The following is a 21,231-nucleotide window of genomic DNA, read 5'->3' as shown; positions in this document are numbered from 1 at the left end:
ACCTCGGCTTGTCTTTGACCATTCTATACTGTACTACTTACGTTAGTCCGGCCATTCTAAGGTCCGGTATACGTATCTGGCTACTGTTTGTACTCTGCATGTTGGATCCCTGTCCCGATCCTGACATTACGACAGGGCCAATGGATCCTGCGAGTACAAACAGTCAGCTTGCCTCTCCTGATCCTAGGTTTGAAGCCATGGATCACAGAATGGATCAGATGGCGCTTGCGCTACAGGCTCTATTATCTCGTGCCAATAACCCACCAGAGGAGATACGTAATACCCCTGTTTCTCCTGTCGGTTCAGGTCTAGAGGTAGTCACAGTGGATGCTTCTTCTCGCATTACCCCCCCAGTACGCTATGGTGGGGCTCCTGAGAAGTGTCGTGGTTTCTTAAACCAAATTAGTATCCATTTTGAATTGCAACCTCGCTCTTATTCTACAGATAGGGCAAAGGTAGGATTTATTATCACCCTACTTATTGAGAAAGCTCTGAGATGGGCCAACCCATTATGGGAGAAAGATAACCCATTAGTTTATAACTATAACGCCTTTGTAGCTGCTTTTAGAAGAACATTTGACCCTCCAGGTAGAAAGGTTAATGCAGCCAGATTACTGTTGCGTCTGAGACAGGAGAACCAAACACTGGTGGATTATGCACTAGAGTTCAGGTCTCTGGCGTCAGAGGTCAAGTGGAATGAGCAGGCGTATATGGATGTATTTTTGAATGGCTTATCTGAAGTAATCCTTGATGAGGTTGCTACCAGAGAACTCCCTGAGAATTTAGAGGATTTAATTTTGTTCATCTCTCGTATAGATGAACGTTTAAGAGAGAGACAGAACACTCGAGAGAGGAACCGGAGACCTTCTTTTAGGTTAGCCCCCGCTTTTCCAAGTCCTGACTCCACGGTATCTTTGCTTCCTAAACCTATGCACATAGGGTATACCCGCCTCTCTGAGGAGGAAAGACAGTACAGGAGAAGAGAGGGTTTGTGTATGTATTGTGGAGCTAAGGGTCATTTACTCTCGAACTGTTCTAACCGCCCGGGAAACGCTCGCACCTAAGTCTCTCTAGAGGAAGGGCTTGGGTGTTTCTATTTTGTCCTCTACTCCTAATTATAAAGATCACAGGCGTCTGCTACCAGTTTCCTTAACTTGCGGGAGGGAAGTAGTAAGGGCTATGGCTTTGATAGATTCCGGTGCTGCTGAGAATTTTATCGACCAAGCCTTTGCTAGTAAAAACAATTTCCCATCCCAGCTAAGGGAGACACCCTTGGCCGTTGAGGCCATAGATGGTAGACCACTACTAGACCCTGTTATCTTTCGTGAGACCATACCCATTGAGTTAAATGTTGGTATCCTACACGTGGAGAATTTATCTCTTCTGCTCATTTCGTCTCCTTCCGTTCCCATAGTTCTGGGGTACCCATGGTTGAAAGAACATAACCTTATTATTGATTGGGAGTTAGGGGAGATACTCTCGTGGGGCCAGGGCTGCCAGGATCAGTGTTTGTGCAAGGTTTCTCCATTAGCTAATATTAACATACAGGAGAATCCTACTCAGTCCACAGAAAGACAAATACCAGACCTTTACCTAGACTTAAGGGCAGTGTTTGACAAGAAGAATGCCGATTCTTTGCCGCCACACAGGTCATTTGACTGTAAAATTAAGCTTCTACCCGGGACTATGCCTCCGAGGGACCATGTATATCCTTTGTCTGTTCAGGAAAACTCGGTTCTAGAGGAGTATATTCGGGAGAATTTAGAAAAGGGATTCATCAGGAGGTCTTCTTCTCCGGCCGGGGCGGGGTTCTTTTTCATTAAGAAGAAGGATGGCACGCTGAGACCTTGTATCGATTACCGAGGCTTGAATAAAATAACTGTCAGAAATGCCTATCCTATCCCACTGATTACCGAGTTATTTGATCGTCTTAAGGGCTCCAAAATCTTCACCAAGTTAGATCTCAGAGGGGCTTACAATTTGGTGAGAATCCAGCAAGGTCACGAGTGGATGACGGCATTCAATACCCGGTATGGCCATTACGAATACACGGTTATGCCATTTGGACTATGCAATGCTCCTGCAGTATTTCAAGAGTTGATTAATGAGGTACTTAGGGAGTTTCAGCATGATTGTGTTATTGTTTACCTGGACGACATACTAATACACTCTAAGGAGATTGAGACTCACCATAGACAGGTCAGAAAGGTGTTACACAAACTTCTGCAACATGGTCTATACTGCAAATTGGAAAAGTGCAGTTTTGATCAGTCTCAGGTAGACTTTCTTGGGTACGTGATTTCTGGGGAAGGTTTTAAAATGGATCCTGGTAAACTCCAATCTATTTTAGACTGGCCTTTGCCCAAAGGACTCAAGGCTATCCAAAGGTTTATTGGTTTTTCCAACTACTATAGGCGCTTCATTAAGGGTTACTCCTCTATCATTGCGCCTATTACCAATATGACCAAACAAGGGGCTGATACTAAGTTCTGGTCTGAGGAAGCTCTTGGTGCTTTTAAGACTCTCAAGGACCTTTTTGCCTCAGCTCCCATTCTAGTTCATCCTGATACGACTCTGCCTTTCTTGCTCGAGGTCGATGCTTCTGAGACAGGAGTTGGGGCTGTTCTGTCTCAAAGGTTAGGGGTGGATAAACCGTTACACCCTTGTGGTTTCTTCTCTAAAAAATTTTCTGGGCCTGAGAGCAGATATGACATCGGGGAGAGGGAACTGTTAGCGGTCATTAAGGCTTTAAAGGAGTGGAGACATTTACTGGAAGGGACACTACACCCTGTTACTATCCTAACGGATCATAAGAACTTGTCTTATATTGGGGAGGCTAAGCGCTTGTCCGCCAGGCAGGCTCGCTGGGCTTTGTTCCTCACTCACTTTAATTATGTACTTACGTATAGACCTGGTTCTAAGAACTCTAAAGCTGATGCTTTGTCTCGTCAATATGAACCATCCACTATAACTGAACCACTTCTGTCCTCCATAGTTCCTAAGGGGAATATCATCGCGAACACGAATCTCAGGATTCACTCTCCATTGCTTTCTGAGATCATGAAGTTTCAGCATTTGGCACCCAAACAGACTCCTGGGGATCGACACTTCGTTCCTGCCGCTCTCCAACTGGAGGTGCTACGCTGTCTCCATAACAGCAAGGTGGCTGGGCATCCTGGCATCCGCAAGACCTATACGCTGGTCTCTAAAGATTTTTGGTGGCCTGACTTACGCAAGGATATTAAAGAATTCATCGGGGCATGTGAAGTTTGTACCAAGACCAAGCTACCCCATTCGCTTCCATGCGGATTTCTGCACCCTTTAGAGGTTCCTGAAAAGCCTTGGTCCTGCCTGGCAATGGACTTCATTGTTGATTTGCCTATCTCTAAAAAGCAGACTGTCATCCTCACTGTGGTAGACAGATTTACTAAAATGGCTCACTTCATTCCCTTACCTAAACTCCCATCCTCGCCCGAATTAGCGGAGATATTCGCCAGGGAGATTTTCCGTTTGCATGGGATACCTTCCCAAATTGTCTCTGACAGAGGCTCCCAATTTGTTTCCCGTTTTTGGAGATCATTCTGCTCCCAACTAGGCATCAAATTGAATTTCTCCTCTGCCTATCATCCTCAGTCCAATGGAGCTGCGGAACGCACTAACCAAAAAGTTGAACAATATTTACGTTGTTTCGTTTCAGAACACCAGGACGATTGGGTCGGTTTGATTCCTTGGGCGGAGTTTGCACATAACAATCTCATTTGTGATTCTACGCATTCTAGCCCTTTTTTCTTGAATTATGGCTTTCATCCTTCCATCCTTCCTTCGGAGTCTTCTTCTCAAGGGATACCGTCGGTGGATGTTCATGTTGCCAATTTAAGAGAGTTGTGGGATCAAACTCGACAAATCCTTCTGCACAATTCTACGCTGGTTAAAAAACACGCTGACAAACGTAGAAGGGCAGCACCGGTGTTTGTTCCAGGCGATAGAGTATGGTTAAGTACTAGAAACATTCGGTTAAAAGTGCCGTCCATGAAGTTTGCTCCTCGATATATTGGACCTTACAGGATACTGTCTCAAATTAACCCAGTTGCGTATCGTTTAGCGTTGCCTAATGCCTTACGCATTCCTAATTCATTTCATGTTTCCTTGCTAAAACCATTAATATGTAACAGGTTCTCCTCCACGATCGCCCCTCCCCGCTCAGTTCAGGTGGAGGGTCAGGAGGAGTATGAGGTCAATTCCATCGTTGATTCTCGAATCTCCCGGGGGAAACTGCAATATCTGGTCGATTGGAAGGGTTATGGTCCTGAGGAGAGAAGTTGGGTACCTCACTCTCGATTCCCTTCTCGCCCTGGTGTATTCCGCCCGGTGGGCGTATCTGAGAGGGGGGGTACTGTCAGGGTACCTGCGGTCTCTACCTACGAAAGAGGTAGAGACTTAGCTGTTCCTCCATCCAGACGGCCTGATGGCTCCCTTTCCCACGGTCTATCCGGTCATGCAAGGCCGGCCGCGAGGGAGTGACTGCCTTTTACAGCATCTAGGCAGGAAGTTGTCATCAGGACACTCCTCCGGAACGACCTGTCACTCAATTGCTGCAGGACCAATCAGGACGCCTCGGAGGCGTGGTTACTGCTCTGAACAGGGTATTTAACAGAGCTTCTTTCATTAGCTCATTGCCCTGTCGTGGTTCTAGCTTGTTCTAGTCACTCAGTGCTTGTGTATTCTATTATCCCTTTTGGTTTTGACCCGGCTTGTTTACCTTACTCTGCTTATCTCTGTTACCCTTGATTCGGCTTGTCTCTCGCTTACCTGTCTTCTGTTACCCTCGACCTCGGCTTGTCTTTGACCATTCTATACTGTACTACTTACGTTAGTCCGGCCATTCTAAGGTCCGGTATACGTATCTGGCTACTGTTTGTACTCTGCGTGTTGGATCCCTGTCCCGATCCTGACAGTATTACAGTTGAAAAAAATTATGATCTTGTAGGTGAGTTGACCCACACTGTTAATGATGCTTTTGGATTCTTTCAGGATGTATTTACAAGCCACGCATCTCCCACACCCATAAGTACCGACCGGGGGATTACCCAACCAGGTACCAGATGATTGTGGTTTGGGAGAGAAATAGCTAGGGACCAAAATATCACATATATTATGTCCTCTTCTCGTTGTTAAATTGATATGTGGACCCAGGACTGCCTTCAGGTGTATATCATTAAGCAAAATCAGGCAGAATCTCTGAATAGAATTCTTGACCTCATGCCATCCTGAATCGTATGTGGCTATCATATGAATTGATTGCTGTTCTTGTATATGTGTCCTCACATAGTGATCTGACAAGAGCACACTCCTGTCTCCCTCCAATGCCCTTCTATATGACCTTTTGAGGCACTTGTTGGGATATCCCTTTTCTTTGAACTGCTGACTCAGTTATTGGGCCTTTGTTTTGAAGTCAGAGATGTCACTGCAATTCCTATGTAGCCATAGGTATTGCCCCACAGGTATCCCCTGTTTCAAGGTTCTTGGATGAAAACTCTCCCATTGCAGTAGGGCAGGGGTAGGCAACCTTCGTCACTCCAGATGTTGTGGACTACATCCCCCATAATGCTCTTACACCCATAATGCTGGCAAAGCATCATGGGAGGTGTAGTCCAAAATATCTGGAGTGCTGAAGGTTGCCTATGCCTGCAGTAGGGAGTTAGAGGCTGATGGTTTCCTGAAGAGGGTTGTTTGTAGTGTGCCCTCATTCATGATAGAAATCGTAAGGTCCAAAAAATAGAGGGAGGGTCCCCCAAATTCTGATGTAAAAAGGTTGTCACTGTTTACGTTTAGAAGGCAGACCAGATAATTGATTTCTTCTGGGGTTCCCTGCCACACAACTAAGATATCATCAATATATCAATGCCACAGTTTAAGGTATTGTGCCATAGTCAAAAGGGTCTTTATCCATTGTTTCCACCAACCCAAGTGGAGATTAGCATATGAGGGGGCACAGGCTGCCCCTATTGCCATCCCTCTCACTTGGTGGTAGAATTTCTTGTTAAACAGAAAATTGTTGTGTGTCAGGATAAACCCCAGAAAGTCTCACAGTGAATGCAGTGTGTGCGTTGTGTTCATCACATCTTAGGTCAAGGAAAAACTTCACATGCTCAATGCCTCTGTCATGAGGGATTGATGAATATAGGGATTCAACGTCCAGACTGCATAGGTGGACTGTGTTCAGGATCTTCAGATTAGTGAAGAAGTTAAGGGCTTGCTTGGTGTCCTTAATATATGACGGGAGTTGTTCAACAAATGGTCTCAGGATTTTGTCGATATAGAGACTGCCATTCTGGGTGAGATTCTCCACCCCTGACACTATGGGGCATCCTGGAGGGTCCTCCAGGTTTTTGTGTACCTTTGGAGGGCAGTAGAAGGTTGCTATTCTAGAGTGACGATTCAAGATGAATTTGTATTTGTGACCCGATAGCAACCCTCCACTGCGGCCGTCATTCAGGATCTATTTGTATTTACATAAGAACTCAGTTGTAGGGTCTGATTTTAGGACCCTATAAGTCTCAGAGTCGCCTAGTATTTTCTGGGCCATATTGATGTACTTATCGGCATCCATCAACACTATATTTTGTCTGCTGGCTTGATAATAAGACCCATATCCTCTTGGAGTGATCTTAGCGCCATTTGTTTTCTCCTAGAGATGTTATCATTGGATTGAAAGCTAAGGGATTTTAGACTGATCTTCTCAATTACATGTTTGGCTGCCTCCAGGAACAGTTCCCAAATGTTCCTAAAGCTTGCCAAGTTGGGGGTATAGCGATTCTTAGGTTTAAGTTCAGTACATTTTTGAATCACATCACTGTCGTTCTCGTCCAAGAGTGACAGGAGAGTGGTCATACATTGATAGTCCTTATATGTAAGGCCTAGGTGCCTTGATTTTCACTCTGTGCGTAAATTATGAAACTTATGTAAAGCAAGTTTACGCGCAAAAAGTTGTAAGTCCGTGATCCATACAAATTTATCAAAAGGCGGGGTTGGTACAAAGGAGAGGCCCTTTCCTAGAACACTGAAATGATCGGGGTCCAAGGTAGGAGAAGACAGATTAAGTACTTGTGATTTTGAGTTAGTTGTGCTAGGACTTCCTGTTAATAACGTCTTAAAAAATTAAAATTAACCCCTTTTTTTTTTTTTAAGAATACCCTTTGGGTTGGGGCCTGTTCCAGAGTTGGAAGTCTGCGGTTGGGGCTCCGGAGGGTTAAGTTGGCTTCCAGAGTCGGTGTCAGAGGAGTCATAGTCAGAGGTCATGTTGTTTATAGAATTAAGTCTAGTATGATGATTATATAACTTATATACATTCCTCCCACAATTAAAGGCTGTGCCTTATTATATATACATATATATATACATACATATATATCTCCTCCTATCTATATATCATACATTTTGTGTCGTTTTACCCCACTCCCACTAGCATCTAAGCTCCTTGAGCAGGGCCCTCAATCCCTTTGTTCCTGTGTGTCCAATTTGTCTGGTTACAACTACATGTCTGTTTGTCCACCCATTGTAAAGCACTGCAGAATTTGATGGCACTATATAAATAACATAATATTAACAATAATAATAATACCCTCTGGGCCAGATCAGCTCTAGCTGCTCCAGTTCCAGTACGCCAACTTAGACCAGATGTCGCAGATCTCTCACCTTACCACAGCTTCCGGGTCAAGCGTGTGCTTCCGGTCCTGCAATTTCACGAACCGTGGGTCTGCTTGAACAGGCCAATTTCCGTTTGCACATTTCCTTTCATATGTACCGATCATTCTGTACTTTTTCCCATGCAGGACTTTAGTCAGTTCACTCACTCTTGTCTGTTCATTGTTTTGTTCGCATTCGGTAGTTTCCATTCGCACAATTCCTACTGGACCAATCGCTCCATCTATCTCAGTTACATGATGCCATCTAGTGGCCACTATAATCATAGCACCCATTTGTTAGATTTTACACTGTTCCCTAGAATACATGTTATGACCAGGTTGTTTCGAATGTGTTCAGCCTGTTACTAACTGTCCTAATACGTCCCCTGCAGTTCAGTTATGTTTTCTTGTTATTATTGATGGTTACGCACGTAAATTGTCAAATCTCCATATTATGTTACGCTTTTCTAACTGTGTACTAGCATATATGGACAACCATGCTCCTTATGGTCCTCATATTACAGGCATTAGGCCATACGCACATGCACCATTTATCATAACAATTCTATACGCCTACCACGTTTTTATTTAAACCCTCCTTACTTCCGGGTAATGTCATTACTCAGCCATTTATACTAGCACTCCATCACATATACTTACATGGTCTACACTGTTACCACAATTTCTCCCGCAAGCCAGTCAAAGACCTCAAGCCCAGGGATCCTTAATCCTCCAACGCCCTGCCCCCCCCCCTCAAAAAACAGGGGGTCATATCATCATGCATGTAATACGCACATTCACCACAATGTTGTTTTCCTGATACAGGACGTACAGTAACCCAGGACCCTACAGCTACACAATCGTACAGGTATCAGTTCCCATACTTTTCTGTGGGGATCAGTTGATATATGAGTAGAATTGTCCGACTTATCCTAGTACTCAAACTCCCATTGCTTATACTATGAGCAGAACAAAGGATACAAGTAGTGCCAAAATAAATACAATATTGTGGTAAGTAATCAAAAGGTACCAAGTAAAAGATAAAAATGTCCTTTTGAGGTTTAAAAGTCTTCAAATGTTGAATAAGATGTCTCCGGAGTGGTATCACACATCAATGGCATATGCAAAAGAGAGAATAGGAGACCAATAGTGCAGTATTGTAAGTATATGGACTATAGACAACGTAGAACTAAAAATTGCCAACTCACGTTTTTCAGAGCTATAACCACCTCTTGGTAAAACAGCTTTCAGTGGTATTTCAACTCCCCACTTGTAGGATATCCCTCAAACGGTAGTTGTTGTGTAGTTTACATGCAATTAAAGAAAAAGAAGGCCCATACTGCTCTCCATATTTGCAAATAAGTAGTAGTAAGATGAAATATACTTACAATTTTGGGAGCAGACAAACCGCTCTATGGTAACAGCGTGGGTGGAACAATCCCCACCTAGGATACTTTAGGTGATGGACCTGATGTGTATGGAAAATAGGTTGCGCCAAGTACAAATAAAATAAAATAAAAAACTAAATAATAGTATAAAAAGACTGCTCCAAAGCAAATAGGTAGTCTAAAAATCCTACTTTTCTTTCAACAAATATTAATAAAATCACAACGTGTTTTGCCCTATTAGGCTTCTTCAAGTGAGATTAAAAAAAAAAAAATCTCACTTGAAGAAGCCTAATAGGGCGAAACGCATTGTGATTTTATTAATATTTGTCTCCTATTCTCTCTTTTGCATATGCCATTGATGTGTGATACCACTCCGGAGACATCTTATTCAACATTTGAAGACTTTTATAACCTCAAAAGGAAATTTTTATCTTTTACTTGGTAACTTTTGACTACTTACCACAATATTGTATTTATTTTGGTGCTACCTGTATCCTTTGTTCTGTTTGTTTGATTTATCCTTGAAGGTTTTGAGGGTTACCTTCCTATACAGGTGTGCAGCCCCCTTGTGATCAGTTATTGTAGCGCTGTTCCACCCTTGTTTTTTGTCTTATACTACGAGCACCTTATGTGCAGGGAACCTCTTATAATATATTTCCCCCAAAGCACAGGTCCTTCGCTTCCACTCAGTGGTTGGAATTTTTACCTTGCTTGTTTAGTGACTCATTTTCCAAATGTAGAAGTCTCTTTTCATCAGAAAGGGAATATGTCCCTGTGGCAAAACTAGCCACTGAGAACTATAATTGTTATTAATGTATTGCTGTCTCTTTAAGCAGGAAGAACCAAGCATATACCGATTACTGTAATTATACCGAACAAGAGCATTCATATGCTGGCGGCATGGAGCCACCAGCATTCATACCGTAGTTTCACGAACAGTGAATTTCAGCGCTGTTCGTGAAACAAACAAACTACCGAATGGGAGACCACACACAGGAGGCTCCCATTAAAGATTGAAACATTGTTGCCATCGGTAATTAGAGAGATTCAGGGTGGCCGCCGTTCGGCTACCGACCACGCGGCAGTCGGCCATCTTGGATCCTTTGTTAGCCCAGCGGTATTTGGTCGTCGAGTGCCTGGAACTAAAATCGGCTACTCAACGGCACGAATACCGCTGGACTTCCAAGCCGTTCGGGAGCCCCGGTCCTTCTGTAGTTTGTTCCCCTATTGTCAATCGGCACGTTGAATGTAACTTGGAAATAATGTGTATTTCATGCGGCGTTCGGTTAGTTATGCTGGGATCTGAGCGGTACTTTCACGAAGTGTGCACTCAGACCCCAGCTATCTACCGAATGTTCAGTCGTTTAAATATAATGAATAATATAAAAGTTATATATTTTCATGTAAAATGGCAGTTCTGCTGCACGGAGGGATAATCCACTTAACTGCATATTCTAGTGGGAGTATCCCTCTCGTACAGCAGTGCATGATGGGAGAAATGTCCAGGTTGTTAAGTCCCCCATGTAGTCCCCTACTGTACAACCCCTGTAATGTCAGTAGGGAAACCCCTTGCATGGGGAATCCCATAAATACTGTGACCTGTGATTAAAAGCTCAGTTGACTCCCAGCGTTGACCATGTGTCATCTAGTTCTTGGGAAGAAAGGATTCTTATAACGCTACCGGGATTATTGTATGCTGTATTTATTTGCCTGGATTATTTTATGCTGTTCCTGTTACCCAGCAGAGATACTGTGAATTATACTACCTCTCCTCTACAGTCCCTTCAATGGACTATTGAAATTATAGTCAATAAACTGTTAATGTGCCAGAAATTAACTATCCTAGTCACCAACTAGTTATAAAACTCCTGTTTTTTCATATTATCAGCTAAATCTTACCGTGTTATTAAAACTGCCTTCGATGTAAATTATCTCAGAGGTTTTCACAATATTGTAGTATGTGCAATTAGTATCCAATGCATAAACAATCAGAGTAGCAGATGGTGCCCATGAATGTTCTGGAGTGAGGGTAAATAATGCATTTGTTTTCTTTCCAGCAGCAACTACTCCTTTACCCATAACCTATAAAAAAGAAAATCGGAAAGTTCACAAAATACAGTCTTCATGTTTATGTAAAAATGTTTTATGAAATCAGTATTAACCATGAAACTTATTTTTTAAGTCAGTTTACCCCTTGACCGTAGACAACCTTCGTTACAATTACAATTATTTATATAGAAACAATATATTCCAAAGCATTAACAAAAGGTAAACACAACACACATTTAATTCTAACTAAACATTCTTGACATATAAGCACAGTAGGTGAAAATGGCTCTGTGGTACAAATAGCTACCCAGTCACTAGTGTATTATAATAATAATAATAATAATAATAATAATAATAATAATAATAATAATAATAATAATAACTAAGAGGAACAACTGATTGACTTTATTTTGAGAGCTACAGAATATTTCTCTGCTTGTGGTGTGGTCGGATAGCTGTAATCAGGCAATGTAGTTTATGCATCAGATCAATCAAAAATACTTTAATTTATCATTTGCTGCCAGTGTGGAACTTGAGAAGCACAGTTCTTGAATTTGGAATTTGACATTGTAATGGGTCTGTGATTACCAGATTATATCAGAAAGAATAGGGTCCCAATATGATTTTACATGTGTATTCTTGTTACCCTCCACATACTAATAGGGCTATATATACAAATCAATTTCTTCATATTTGGAGAAATTTAACTTTGAGGGTTTTATAAGGGAGTCATGTGCTCTTAAAAAGAGACTTATTTGCAGAAAATATGTTGGAAAGCTTCTTCAGGACTCTTTCAAGAACGTTGTATTTAAAATCTCGAAAGAGAACCATGGATTTATGAAGTAACCAGTTCAGGAGCAACCAATAATAATTGGATCTGCTAGTTTGATCCCTAGAGATAATAAAATAAAAATATTTGTATTTTGCAAGGCAGAGGAGGGATTATGTCCCTGGGTGTGTGAGACAAGCTTCAGCCCTCAGTACTATTCAATTAAAAGGATATTAAAGAAATATTTTCCAGGGGTTGTGGCCGGAGCTCGTGCCAGATGGACGTGGATTGAGCGAGTTCCGTCGTGGCGACTCTCGAAAAAGCATATTAAAAGCATTTATCTGCACTAACGCGGACCGCAACTTACCCCTGAGATGTCGCAGCATCGGTCAAAGAAAGCGACGGATGCTAAAGACAAGATGACCTTTTTCGCTGCCAACACGCCGTCCCACAAAACCTCAAACCAGCAGGCCCAAGATGGCACCGATTTCAATGCGGACAGCAACCACGCAGAAGGCAGCATGGTGACCACGGCAATCTTGCAACGTATGCTAGATGATGTGGCGGTCAAAATGCAGGCGACAGTGAAGAAGGCAATCGAGGAGCTGAGAAAAGACATTGTGGACCTGGGGAGCCGGACCTCACACTTGGAGTGTAAATAGGAGGAGGTGTCTATGGCCCACAACTCCATGGCAGACAAAGTGGAGGATATGGAGAGCAGAATGGAGAGGTATGAAAATAAGCTGATGGACTTGGAGGATCGTTCCCATCAGAACAACCTCTAGCTGAGGGGTATCCCTGAAGACGTCCCACAGCCAGAGCTCACCGCATATGCAATGGAGTTCTTCCACTCCATACTACCTGACATACCAGTGGACATGTTAGTCCTCGATAGGATTCATGGAGTAGCCAGACTAACTCATCTCTCACCAACTGCCCCTAGAGATGGCTCATGCGAGTACACTTCTTCCACATGAAGGAACTCATCATGATGACTCACTGCGCCAAGAGAGATCTACCATCTAAGTTTAAAGATATCATGATTTTCTCAGCGGAAACCTTGAGGCACCAGAGAACATACCGGAATGTCACGGAGACACTACAACAGGACTCCATTCCATACCGATGAGGGTACCCAGTTAAACTACTGATCACCAAAGGAGGCAAGATACACACTGTACCTTCTCTCCAGGAGAGCACAGATCTTCTCCACATGTGGGCATAGTGGAGCCAAGTGCCCTGACGGGATAGGCCCAAGGCGCCAGGATGCAGAGGGAATGGAGAACGGCTAAACAGAAGCGGAACACTTCACGGCCCGATCGATGAGCAAACCGGGGTACTCCCCCGCACCAGCGGCATGACGATGAGATTGCAATCTCCAACTTCAGGACTGTGAGTAAGACATTGCCGGGTACAAACGTATGAGGACTGGCATTAAGTAGCTCTGGCCAAGCTCGACAATATGTACCATGCGGCACATGTCTAGATGTATCCTTGCATAAGGGTCTGATGTACTAAAAATGTGGTGGGTTTGGGACGGGATGGAGGAAAAATGATGGCAACCTAGTCATACACCTGGGAACGGGAAACCTGGTCCTAGCGACCATTAAACTTAAAACCAGTGTCACTCACTGATTGGTATAGGACGTGGCCTAACAGCAGAGAGCCAAAGTGCCAGCCGCACCAGACGATAACTGCAGCGACTAAGCAACCCCTCTTCCCCCGGTCCTAACAGTCAGAGAAGGGGGGGCCCTCCCCAACGTAAAGCCCCCACGCCATCATGGCATCCACACTCACTAGTGATAGATCACAGCGCCAGACCAGCATGAAGCCCCAAACTGACCATTATATGAAAATCTATACACACAATGTCAGGGGGCTGAATAACCCACACAAGAGGCACATTCTACTCAGAGAACTCAAAACCGCACAAGCCGACATAGTTTTCCTACAGGAAACGCACTTTCAAATAAACTCCAACCCTGTACTGGGGAAAACACTTTACCCCCACCAATAACACGCTACAGTCCTTACAAAAAGCAAAGGAGTCTCCATCCTCCTCAGCCACCATTAGGCATATGAGAAAATAACGGTAAAACAAGACCCACAAGGCAGGTACCTTATTCTGATTTGCACCATAAAGAACTCCACTTACACTATTGTAAAAGCATATCTAACCAATGTAAACCAAGGAGGTTTCCTCCGCAACCTACTGACACTTATAGCACAGCTGCAGACAGGCACTACTATCCTCTGCAGAGACTTTAACCAGTTCCAAGACCCTCTGATGGACTCGACAGTGAAGCACTCGTCGCACAGAGCTAAAACACTTTACAAACCATGTAGATCTCTGACCAAGCTCTTACACACATTCAGACTTTACGACGTCTGGCGAACACTGCACCCACAAGACAGGGAATACACTCACTTCTCACAGGTACACAACACGTATTCTAGGATAGACGGCTTTCTACTGCAGGGAACACATCTAAACTGAGTGAAAACATGTGATATAGGGACCTCCACCTGGTCAGACCACAGCTCAGTGACACTTACAATTACAGACCACTACAACTACAAAAACCGCAGCCCCTGGAGACTGAACGAACAACTCCTAAACGACCCCCAGTTTGTCCAAACGTTACAGCAGGACCTGCAAGCCTACCTCAATACTAACGACACCAAAGACATATCCCCCAATGACCCTATGGCTGGCCCACAAACCAGTGATTAGGGGTCTGTTAATATGCAGAGCCTCCTACGTTAAGAGAACATTTCACACCGCACATATCCAGAATCTAAAAAAGCTGCACTACCTCCACAGAGCCAACCAAATCACCACCTCCAAAAGCACACAAGACGAGATAACCGAATTACAAAAGCACATCAACGCCACAAACTTCCAAAAAGCAAGCTACGCAATCAAAACAATTAAAAGCCACAACTTTTGTTCCAGGGAACAGAGCTAGTAAAGCACTGTCCCAGAGGTTTAGAGACAGACAAGCCCAAACCAAACTCCCCTACCTTCTGACCTCCTCTGGCCAAAAAAAGTTACAACCCACACAAATCTGCAACACATTTACGAGCTACTATAGTTCCCTTTATAACTTGAAGGACAATCGTTCAATCGCACAACCGATGCAAGCCACAATACAACTTGAACAAGATTGATTTGCCCAAGCTCAAAGATCACCAAAAAGCCCATCTCACAGACCCTATCACAACCCAAGAGGTAACACGACTTATTGAATCCATGCCAAAAGGGAAAGCCCCAGTCCCAGATGGCCTCACAAATCTGTACTATGCCACCTTCAAAACCACTTTAAGCCCCTAAATAGCGCAAGCCCTTAACTTCGCCACAACGCGTGGCTCTCTGCTGCCCGAATTCCATATTATCACCCTTGGCTGCTGTCCTAAACAAAGGATTCAGCTCAAACACATTCACAATCACCAACGGCACCCGACAGGGCTGCCCCCTCTCCCCACTACCCAACGTGCTGGCTCTGGAACTGTTGGCCATAGCTATCTGTAATAACTGAAATGTGCAAGTGATCACCAAAGAATACACATTGAACCTATTCGCGGATGACATCCTCCTCACACTTTCCAACCTGACAATATCACTCCCAAATTTACATAGAGAAATTCAGAAATACTGCAACCAATCTTATTACCAACTAAATCTATCTAAAACCCAAGCCATGTGCATTAATACGACTAAGACAGACCAGGAAAGATGCAGATTCTGGGCATAAAACTGACAAAGAGAAATACAGACCTTTTCGCCACCAACTACACCAAACTCAAAGAAGTGGAACACACCCTACATACATGGCAGAACAATGTTCTCTCATGGCTGGGACGAATAGCAGCCAATAAAATGACAATACTCCCAAAAATCCTATATCTGTTCCGCTCCTTACAATTACACCTCCCTCAGACTTACCTGCAAAGACTGCAGTCTACCCTAATCAGATTTAGCTGGGGAGGAAAACACCCCAGGGTGCTGAAAACGCTCCTGGTGAGACCGACCGACAAGGGTGGTTTGGGATTCCCCAACATTAAGGCCTCTTACCAGGCAACCCAAGTAGCTAATATCCTGGCCATGCACTCAACTACATACACCCTCCAATGGATATAGATAGAAGCCAGGTGCAGCCTGGTCGCAGACCTCCCAGCATCAATGTAGGCGCCCAAGAGACTATGGCCCAAGGCACCCTACCCACCACCAAATTAATGTATCCCAGATCATGGCAAAAATGCAACATCACACCTATACCAGGTGAGCATCTCACAAGGGCTGCACACACTACAAGAGCTACAGACAACATACATCCCACCACAACTCACGTTCTCGTATTGGCAACTAAAAGCGATAATCACTAAAAACAAGGGGACAGACCCCCCACCAACATTCAACACCACTCTCACACACTTTGAAAAGATGTGCCTCCACCAAAAGCCAATTCAAAAAACACTGTCACTCAGTTACAGGCTCCTCAACTCACAAAACACGGAACCTACCTGGCGTCTTAATACAGACTGGAATAGAGACATAGGTAGAGCAGCAAGGAAACTGCTATACAGGTGGTACATGGTACCCACCTGACTTTAGACAATAAACCCGAACACAAGCGATAGGTGTTGGAGATGTCTGACACAGGAGAGCACCCAACTCCACATTTGGTGGACATGCGAACTGGTGCAACCCTTCTGGAAACAAATAGCAGAACTCCTAAAGGGAGCCACGGGGTGCATATTAGAGCACAACATTGAAACCATACTACTCAAGCAAACACCTAGAGGATTACCTCATTGCATAGCTAAGATCATATTCCTCACACTCTCTTCGGCCACCACATTGCTGGCAAAAAAAATGAAAGACCCCAACTATTCCCACAATGTCAGAGGTAGCCACACTAGTCTCCACAACGCTAGAATGTGAAGTGTTAATGTGTAACCAAACAAAAACGGGAAAAAGAAGCACTAGAGCACAAGCAATGTGGGTGACATACATTGAGAACAAGGGAACCAGTGACTCCGCTAGGTTAAAATGAGGAACAGGGAAATGCAACTAGACACTCAAGGTTAAAATGAAACATGCTGGTTACCCCAGTTATACCCCTTTAACACCCCTCTTCCCCAGTGGGTAGTTGCTCAGAGACCGTACACTCCTCTCTATACGTACTGAGAAGAGCCTTAAGGCTGAACCAGACTCCCTCAGATAACCCATACAACCGTCTTGACTCCCCGAAGCCCTACCACCGGGCCGTGCAAGGGCGACCCATTTACACATGACATTAAAAATGAGAGCACCGCAGACAGTCAAGCAGAATGGGGAGGTGCAACACCCCCTCAGCTATGCCACTAAACACATGAACCCCCCGATACCAGCTAGGGGGTGAGCAGGATACCTAGCACCAACCATTAATCATATGGTTCACTCATACAATATAGGTCACAATAACACAGACACCACGAGTGGGTAAGATGCCACGGGCCAAGCAACCCCACAACACAAATGGCATAAAACTCACGTGTGGTGCAGGACTGACCTTCGTCGCAAGAGGTCTGAGGGATGGAAGCACAACTATCCTTTACCCCTTCCCCTCTGTTTTCTGTACCCCCTCCCCATAACACAAGACAGTGTTTGACAAAATGTTAGTGTCAATGTGTTGCAAAATGTTGTTTCAATGTGTTACAGAAAGTGTATTTTGGCATTAATGACTTTTAACCCCTTCCCCTTCTGTATCCCAAAACAAAGAAATTTGTCAAATTTAAAAAAAAATACATATATATTTTCCTCTTCTATCTGGAGATGGTAAGATTAGAAATATAACTAAATATGGATGTAAAGCAGTGGCTAGACATGAACCCACATTGGGTAATATGTTGTCACCACCTTTATTTCCATAAAGACCTAAAAGTGGCATCACTTGGTTAAATAAAAAGAGGACCTATAAATGTGGATTCTAGTGATACCCGAATTGTTTTTACGGTTATCTATCATCTAGGTTTGGGAGGTTTGCTCCACTCCCTCTTATTTATTTACCTTTAAAAAAAAAATACTAATCTTTTCTTATATACGGTATCTTTTGTCACATGTGGGATACCACCAGATTAGATTGCAGCTTAATGAATTTTGTGCCACCCATATTGTAATTGGTTTACCTGGCTCCTGGTGTTGGGATCCGCAACTACTGGCAATAACGACACGCGACCTCCCTTAATTTTGTATGTTTAATACACACATGTTAGCCTCTAAGCCGCATTCACATTGCTTCAATAAATTAACCAACTGTTTATGCCGTTAATTCTGATCCTGTATAGGTCCTATGTGTCAGTTGAGATAATTAGCTAGATATATGGTATATGTAACTGCTCATAACTATACAGCAGGATGCAGGGACATGTCTCCTATCATAATCTGACCCTCCCTTCTTTTTTTATTTTTTTATTTTCTTCTTCTGCGGCAGAATGCCGCTATTTAGCTATGGGACGCAGGTGTCCACCCTAGTGCTGGCTAGTGCCGACCCAGGAGCCCTGCCATGATAATAAAAATATAAAGTTTTCAATGTTATTAATATTTTATACTACTAGCTGTTTTACTTTTAGATACTAATTTCTCTACCTGGTGCTCACATGGTTGTCAGGATCTGCAACTGCATCGAATAATATAGGTATACAAGATCAGGACGCACAGTTGTGACCCCCCTTAATTTTGTATGTTTCATACTCGACATGAGCCTTTATGCCACATCTCTGTTGTTCCATTACGTTGGCTCAGCTAACTATTTATGCTGATATCTCTGATGGATTTTACACAACAATGGAGTTAGCTTGAAATATGGTAAATGTAATTCCTAATAACTATACAGCTGGATGCAGGGATATGACCCCTACTCACATATATAAATGTACTCCTTTTTATAGCCAAAGCTGACCCAGAAGCAGTGCCATGATAGCTGCTAAATGTATAAAGTTTTTAATGTTATTAATGTTTTATAATACAAACTGATTCACTGTACGATACCTACTGCTCTTCCTGATGATCATCGCAAGGCCCTTGCAATGGATGGTGCTCCCGTGTCACTCACAGCAGGGGCCGTTCATGTAGACAGGGATCTTCAGTGTCAAAAACCTTCCCCCCTAGGGAAAGAGGCTCTTTACCCACTCTAATGGGTCTATAGTAACCTTGCCCATTCTCCATGTCAGGTATTGCTCTGGTCCCAAGATCCCAGACTCTACTCACCAACCTGTAGGCTGGGGGCAATTGGGGTAATGTGGAATGGTGGGGGAGTGGGACAGTTTCTGAGGACTGACATCTAGAAGGCATGGAGGGGGTTGATTGCTGGTGGGGATGGACCTGATGGGGTGGTTGATGAGGCCCGTGGGAACTACAGCTATTGGTGGGTCTGGGATTGGGACACGACACATCTTGCGACCTAGGGCATGGGAAGTGGGAGACACTTCCATTTGACTTGGAAACTAGGTTTGTTGTTGAGTGATCCGGACCCCTGACCTCTTGTCAGGTGGTTGGGCACTATCCTCCAGAGGTGCAAACGTACATTTGTTTCACACCTCGGTGAAACTATATTCTACCTTCTGCTCAGGGACTGGCGGGACAGACACCTCACTTATGTTGGTGGACACCTTTGCCCTGAGTAGAGACGTGTTACTTGTTAGGGGTGTTCTTTTCACCTCTTCATACTTCTACGCTAGTAGCTCTTTTTTCTCCCCCTTCTCTTGTTCCTATTCTTTAGAAATTATCCCTCCCTCACAAAGCTTACGCTCTAATTTCTACTCTTTCTTCCCAGACCACCTTACCACCCCTTTTTTCTCTCTCCCTTCACTCCCCCTTCCCTACTTGCCCCTCCCCTTTTTTCATTCAGCTGGGCATGGTGGCTCACGCTTCTTACCTAGCATGCTGCATATCTGTACAATAAATGCTAGAGAGCTCAACGTACCAGAGCACTGATCTCATCTCCTTGAGAGGCTCTGGAAATTCCACACGTCAGTGGCCATGATCCAGGAAACACACTTTAAATCTGGTGCATAGCCTACCCTACGGGATCATCGATACCCAAGCGGATATTTTGCCTCACACCCACTGGCGAAGAGATCTGGAGTCGCCACCCTATTCTCCAATGCAACCCCATTTAACCTCCAGGAAACGAAGACTGATCCTGACAGGAGATACCTTTTCGTGAAACGCCAGATTGTGTTGCAGCTTTACTCCATTGAAACCTAATACGCTCCTAATGCACCTCAACATGTCTTCTTCACCTCCACCCTTAGACTGTTGTCAGTGCTGGAAGGGGGCTCATTAGAATTATTAGGGAGGGACTCCTATGATCACCGTGTGCCGCAAGTCAGGGTTGATTCCCCTTGCTGATCTCCTTCCAGATAGACCACCCACAGCTATCAAATCATTTCGGTATCATCAACTCTGCTACTTCATTTCATCAGTATCTCACACGATCGAAGTGAGCAGAATGCTGATGCCTCTGGAGGACATCTGCAGAAAGGCAGAACCTTTATATCATGGTATTTCCATACTCTATCAACTACTAATGGATGCTGAGAAACATCCCCCTCTCAAATATCAATCCTTATGGAAGGATGCACTCTACATGACATTGACAACCCAGGAATGGGAAGAAATTGCTCACAACACTTACCTCAGTTAAACTGTGCGAACTACAGAGAAACCATAAGATCCTCACCCACTGGTATAAAAACTACACACATTCTTCCCGGATAGTCCTGATACGTGCTGGCTATGCGAAGGCCTAGTTCTCTCCTCCACATTTTCTGGGAATGCTCGAGGATTGTCTCGTATTGGCAGAAAATTCATGCACATATGCTCAAGGTGGCAGTCGAAGGTGTGAATTGGTACCCGGCGAACATGTTGCTTAACCGCTCCACTCTCCCAGTCTCCAAATTTAAGAAATGCCTCTCCTGACACTTGCTAAGTGCAGCACGCTCTCTAATACCCACTTTCTGGAAATGAAGGGACACTCTGACATTCTAAAACTGGATAAGCAGAGTAGAAGAGATCTGCCAACTGGAGGAGGGGGTTGCCACAACTAAAGGAAGACTGGAGAATCATGAGGAGATCTTGAGAACCTGGATTTATCACTTGAGCATGGACAACACAAAGCCTGCTGCAGTATGTTGTGCCTGTAAAGTTGACAGGAGACTGCAGGCTGTGGTGGTCTCCTAGGGGAATTAGAGCAGAGTAGCGTGGAGCGACAATTCTTTCCCTTTCCCCCTCTCACTTTCTTATTTTCCCCTCAACCCTCCCTCTCTGATCTATGATGTCTACTATGTATTTGCT

The 21,231-nt window shown here is 44.0% G+C and overlaps 1 protein-coding gene across 1 annotated transcript in view; it reads right to left on the bottom strand.

The window, feature by feature from the left end:
• Positions 1-21,231, bottom strand: part of LOC134586245 (CD109 antigen-like) — a 368,983-nt gene that overhangs the window by 84,253 nt on the left and 263,499 nt on the right. The window contains exon 14 of the mRNA XM_063441738.1: positions 10,973-11,155. Within this exon, the coding sequence (XP_063297808.1) occupies positions 10,973-11,155 (183 nt within the window). The remainder of the gene's footprint in view (positions 1-10,972; positions 11,156-21,231) is intronic.

The sequence above is a fragment of the Pelobates fuscus genome, chromosome 2 (assembly GCF_036172605.1).
Source record: "Pelobates fuscus isolate aPelFus1 chromosome 2, aPelFus1.pri, whole genome shotgun sequence".
Taxonomy (NCBI): domain Eukaryota; kingdom Metazoa; phylum Chordata; class Amphibia; order Anura; family Pelobatidae; genus Pelobates; species Pelobates fuscus.
Note: the sequence above shows the minus strand (reverse complement) of the source record. Positions and strands in the feature narration are given on the sequence as shown.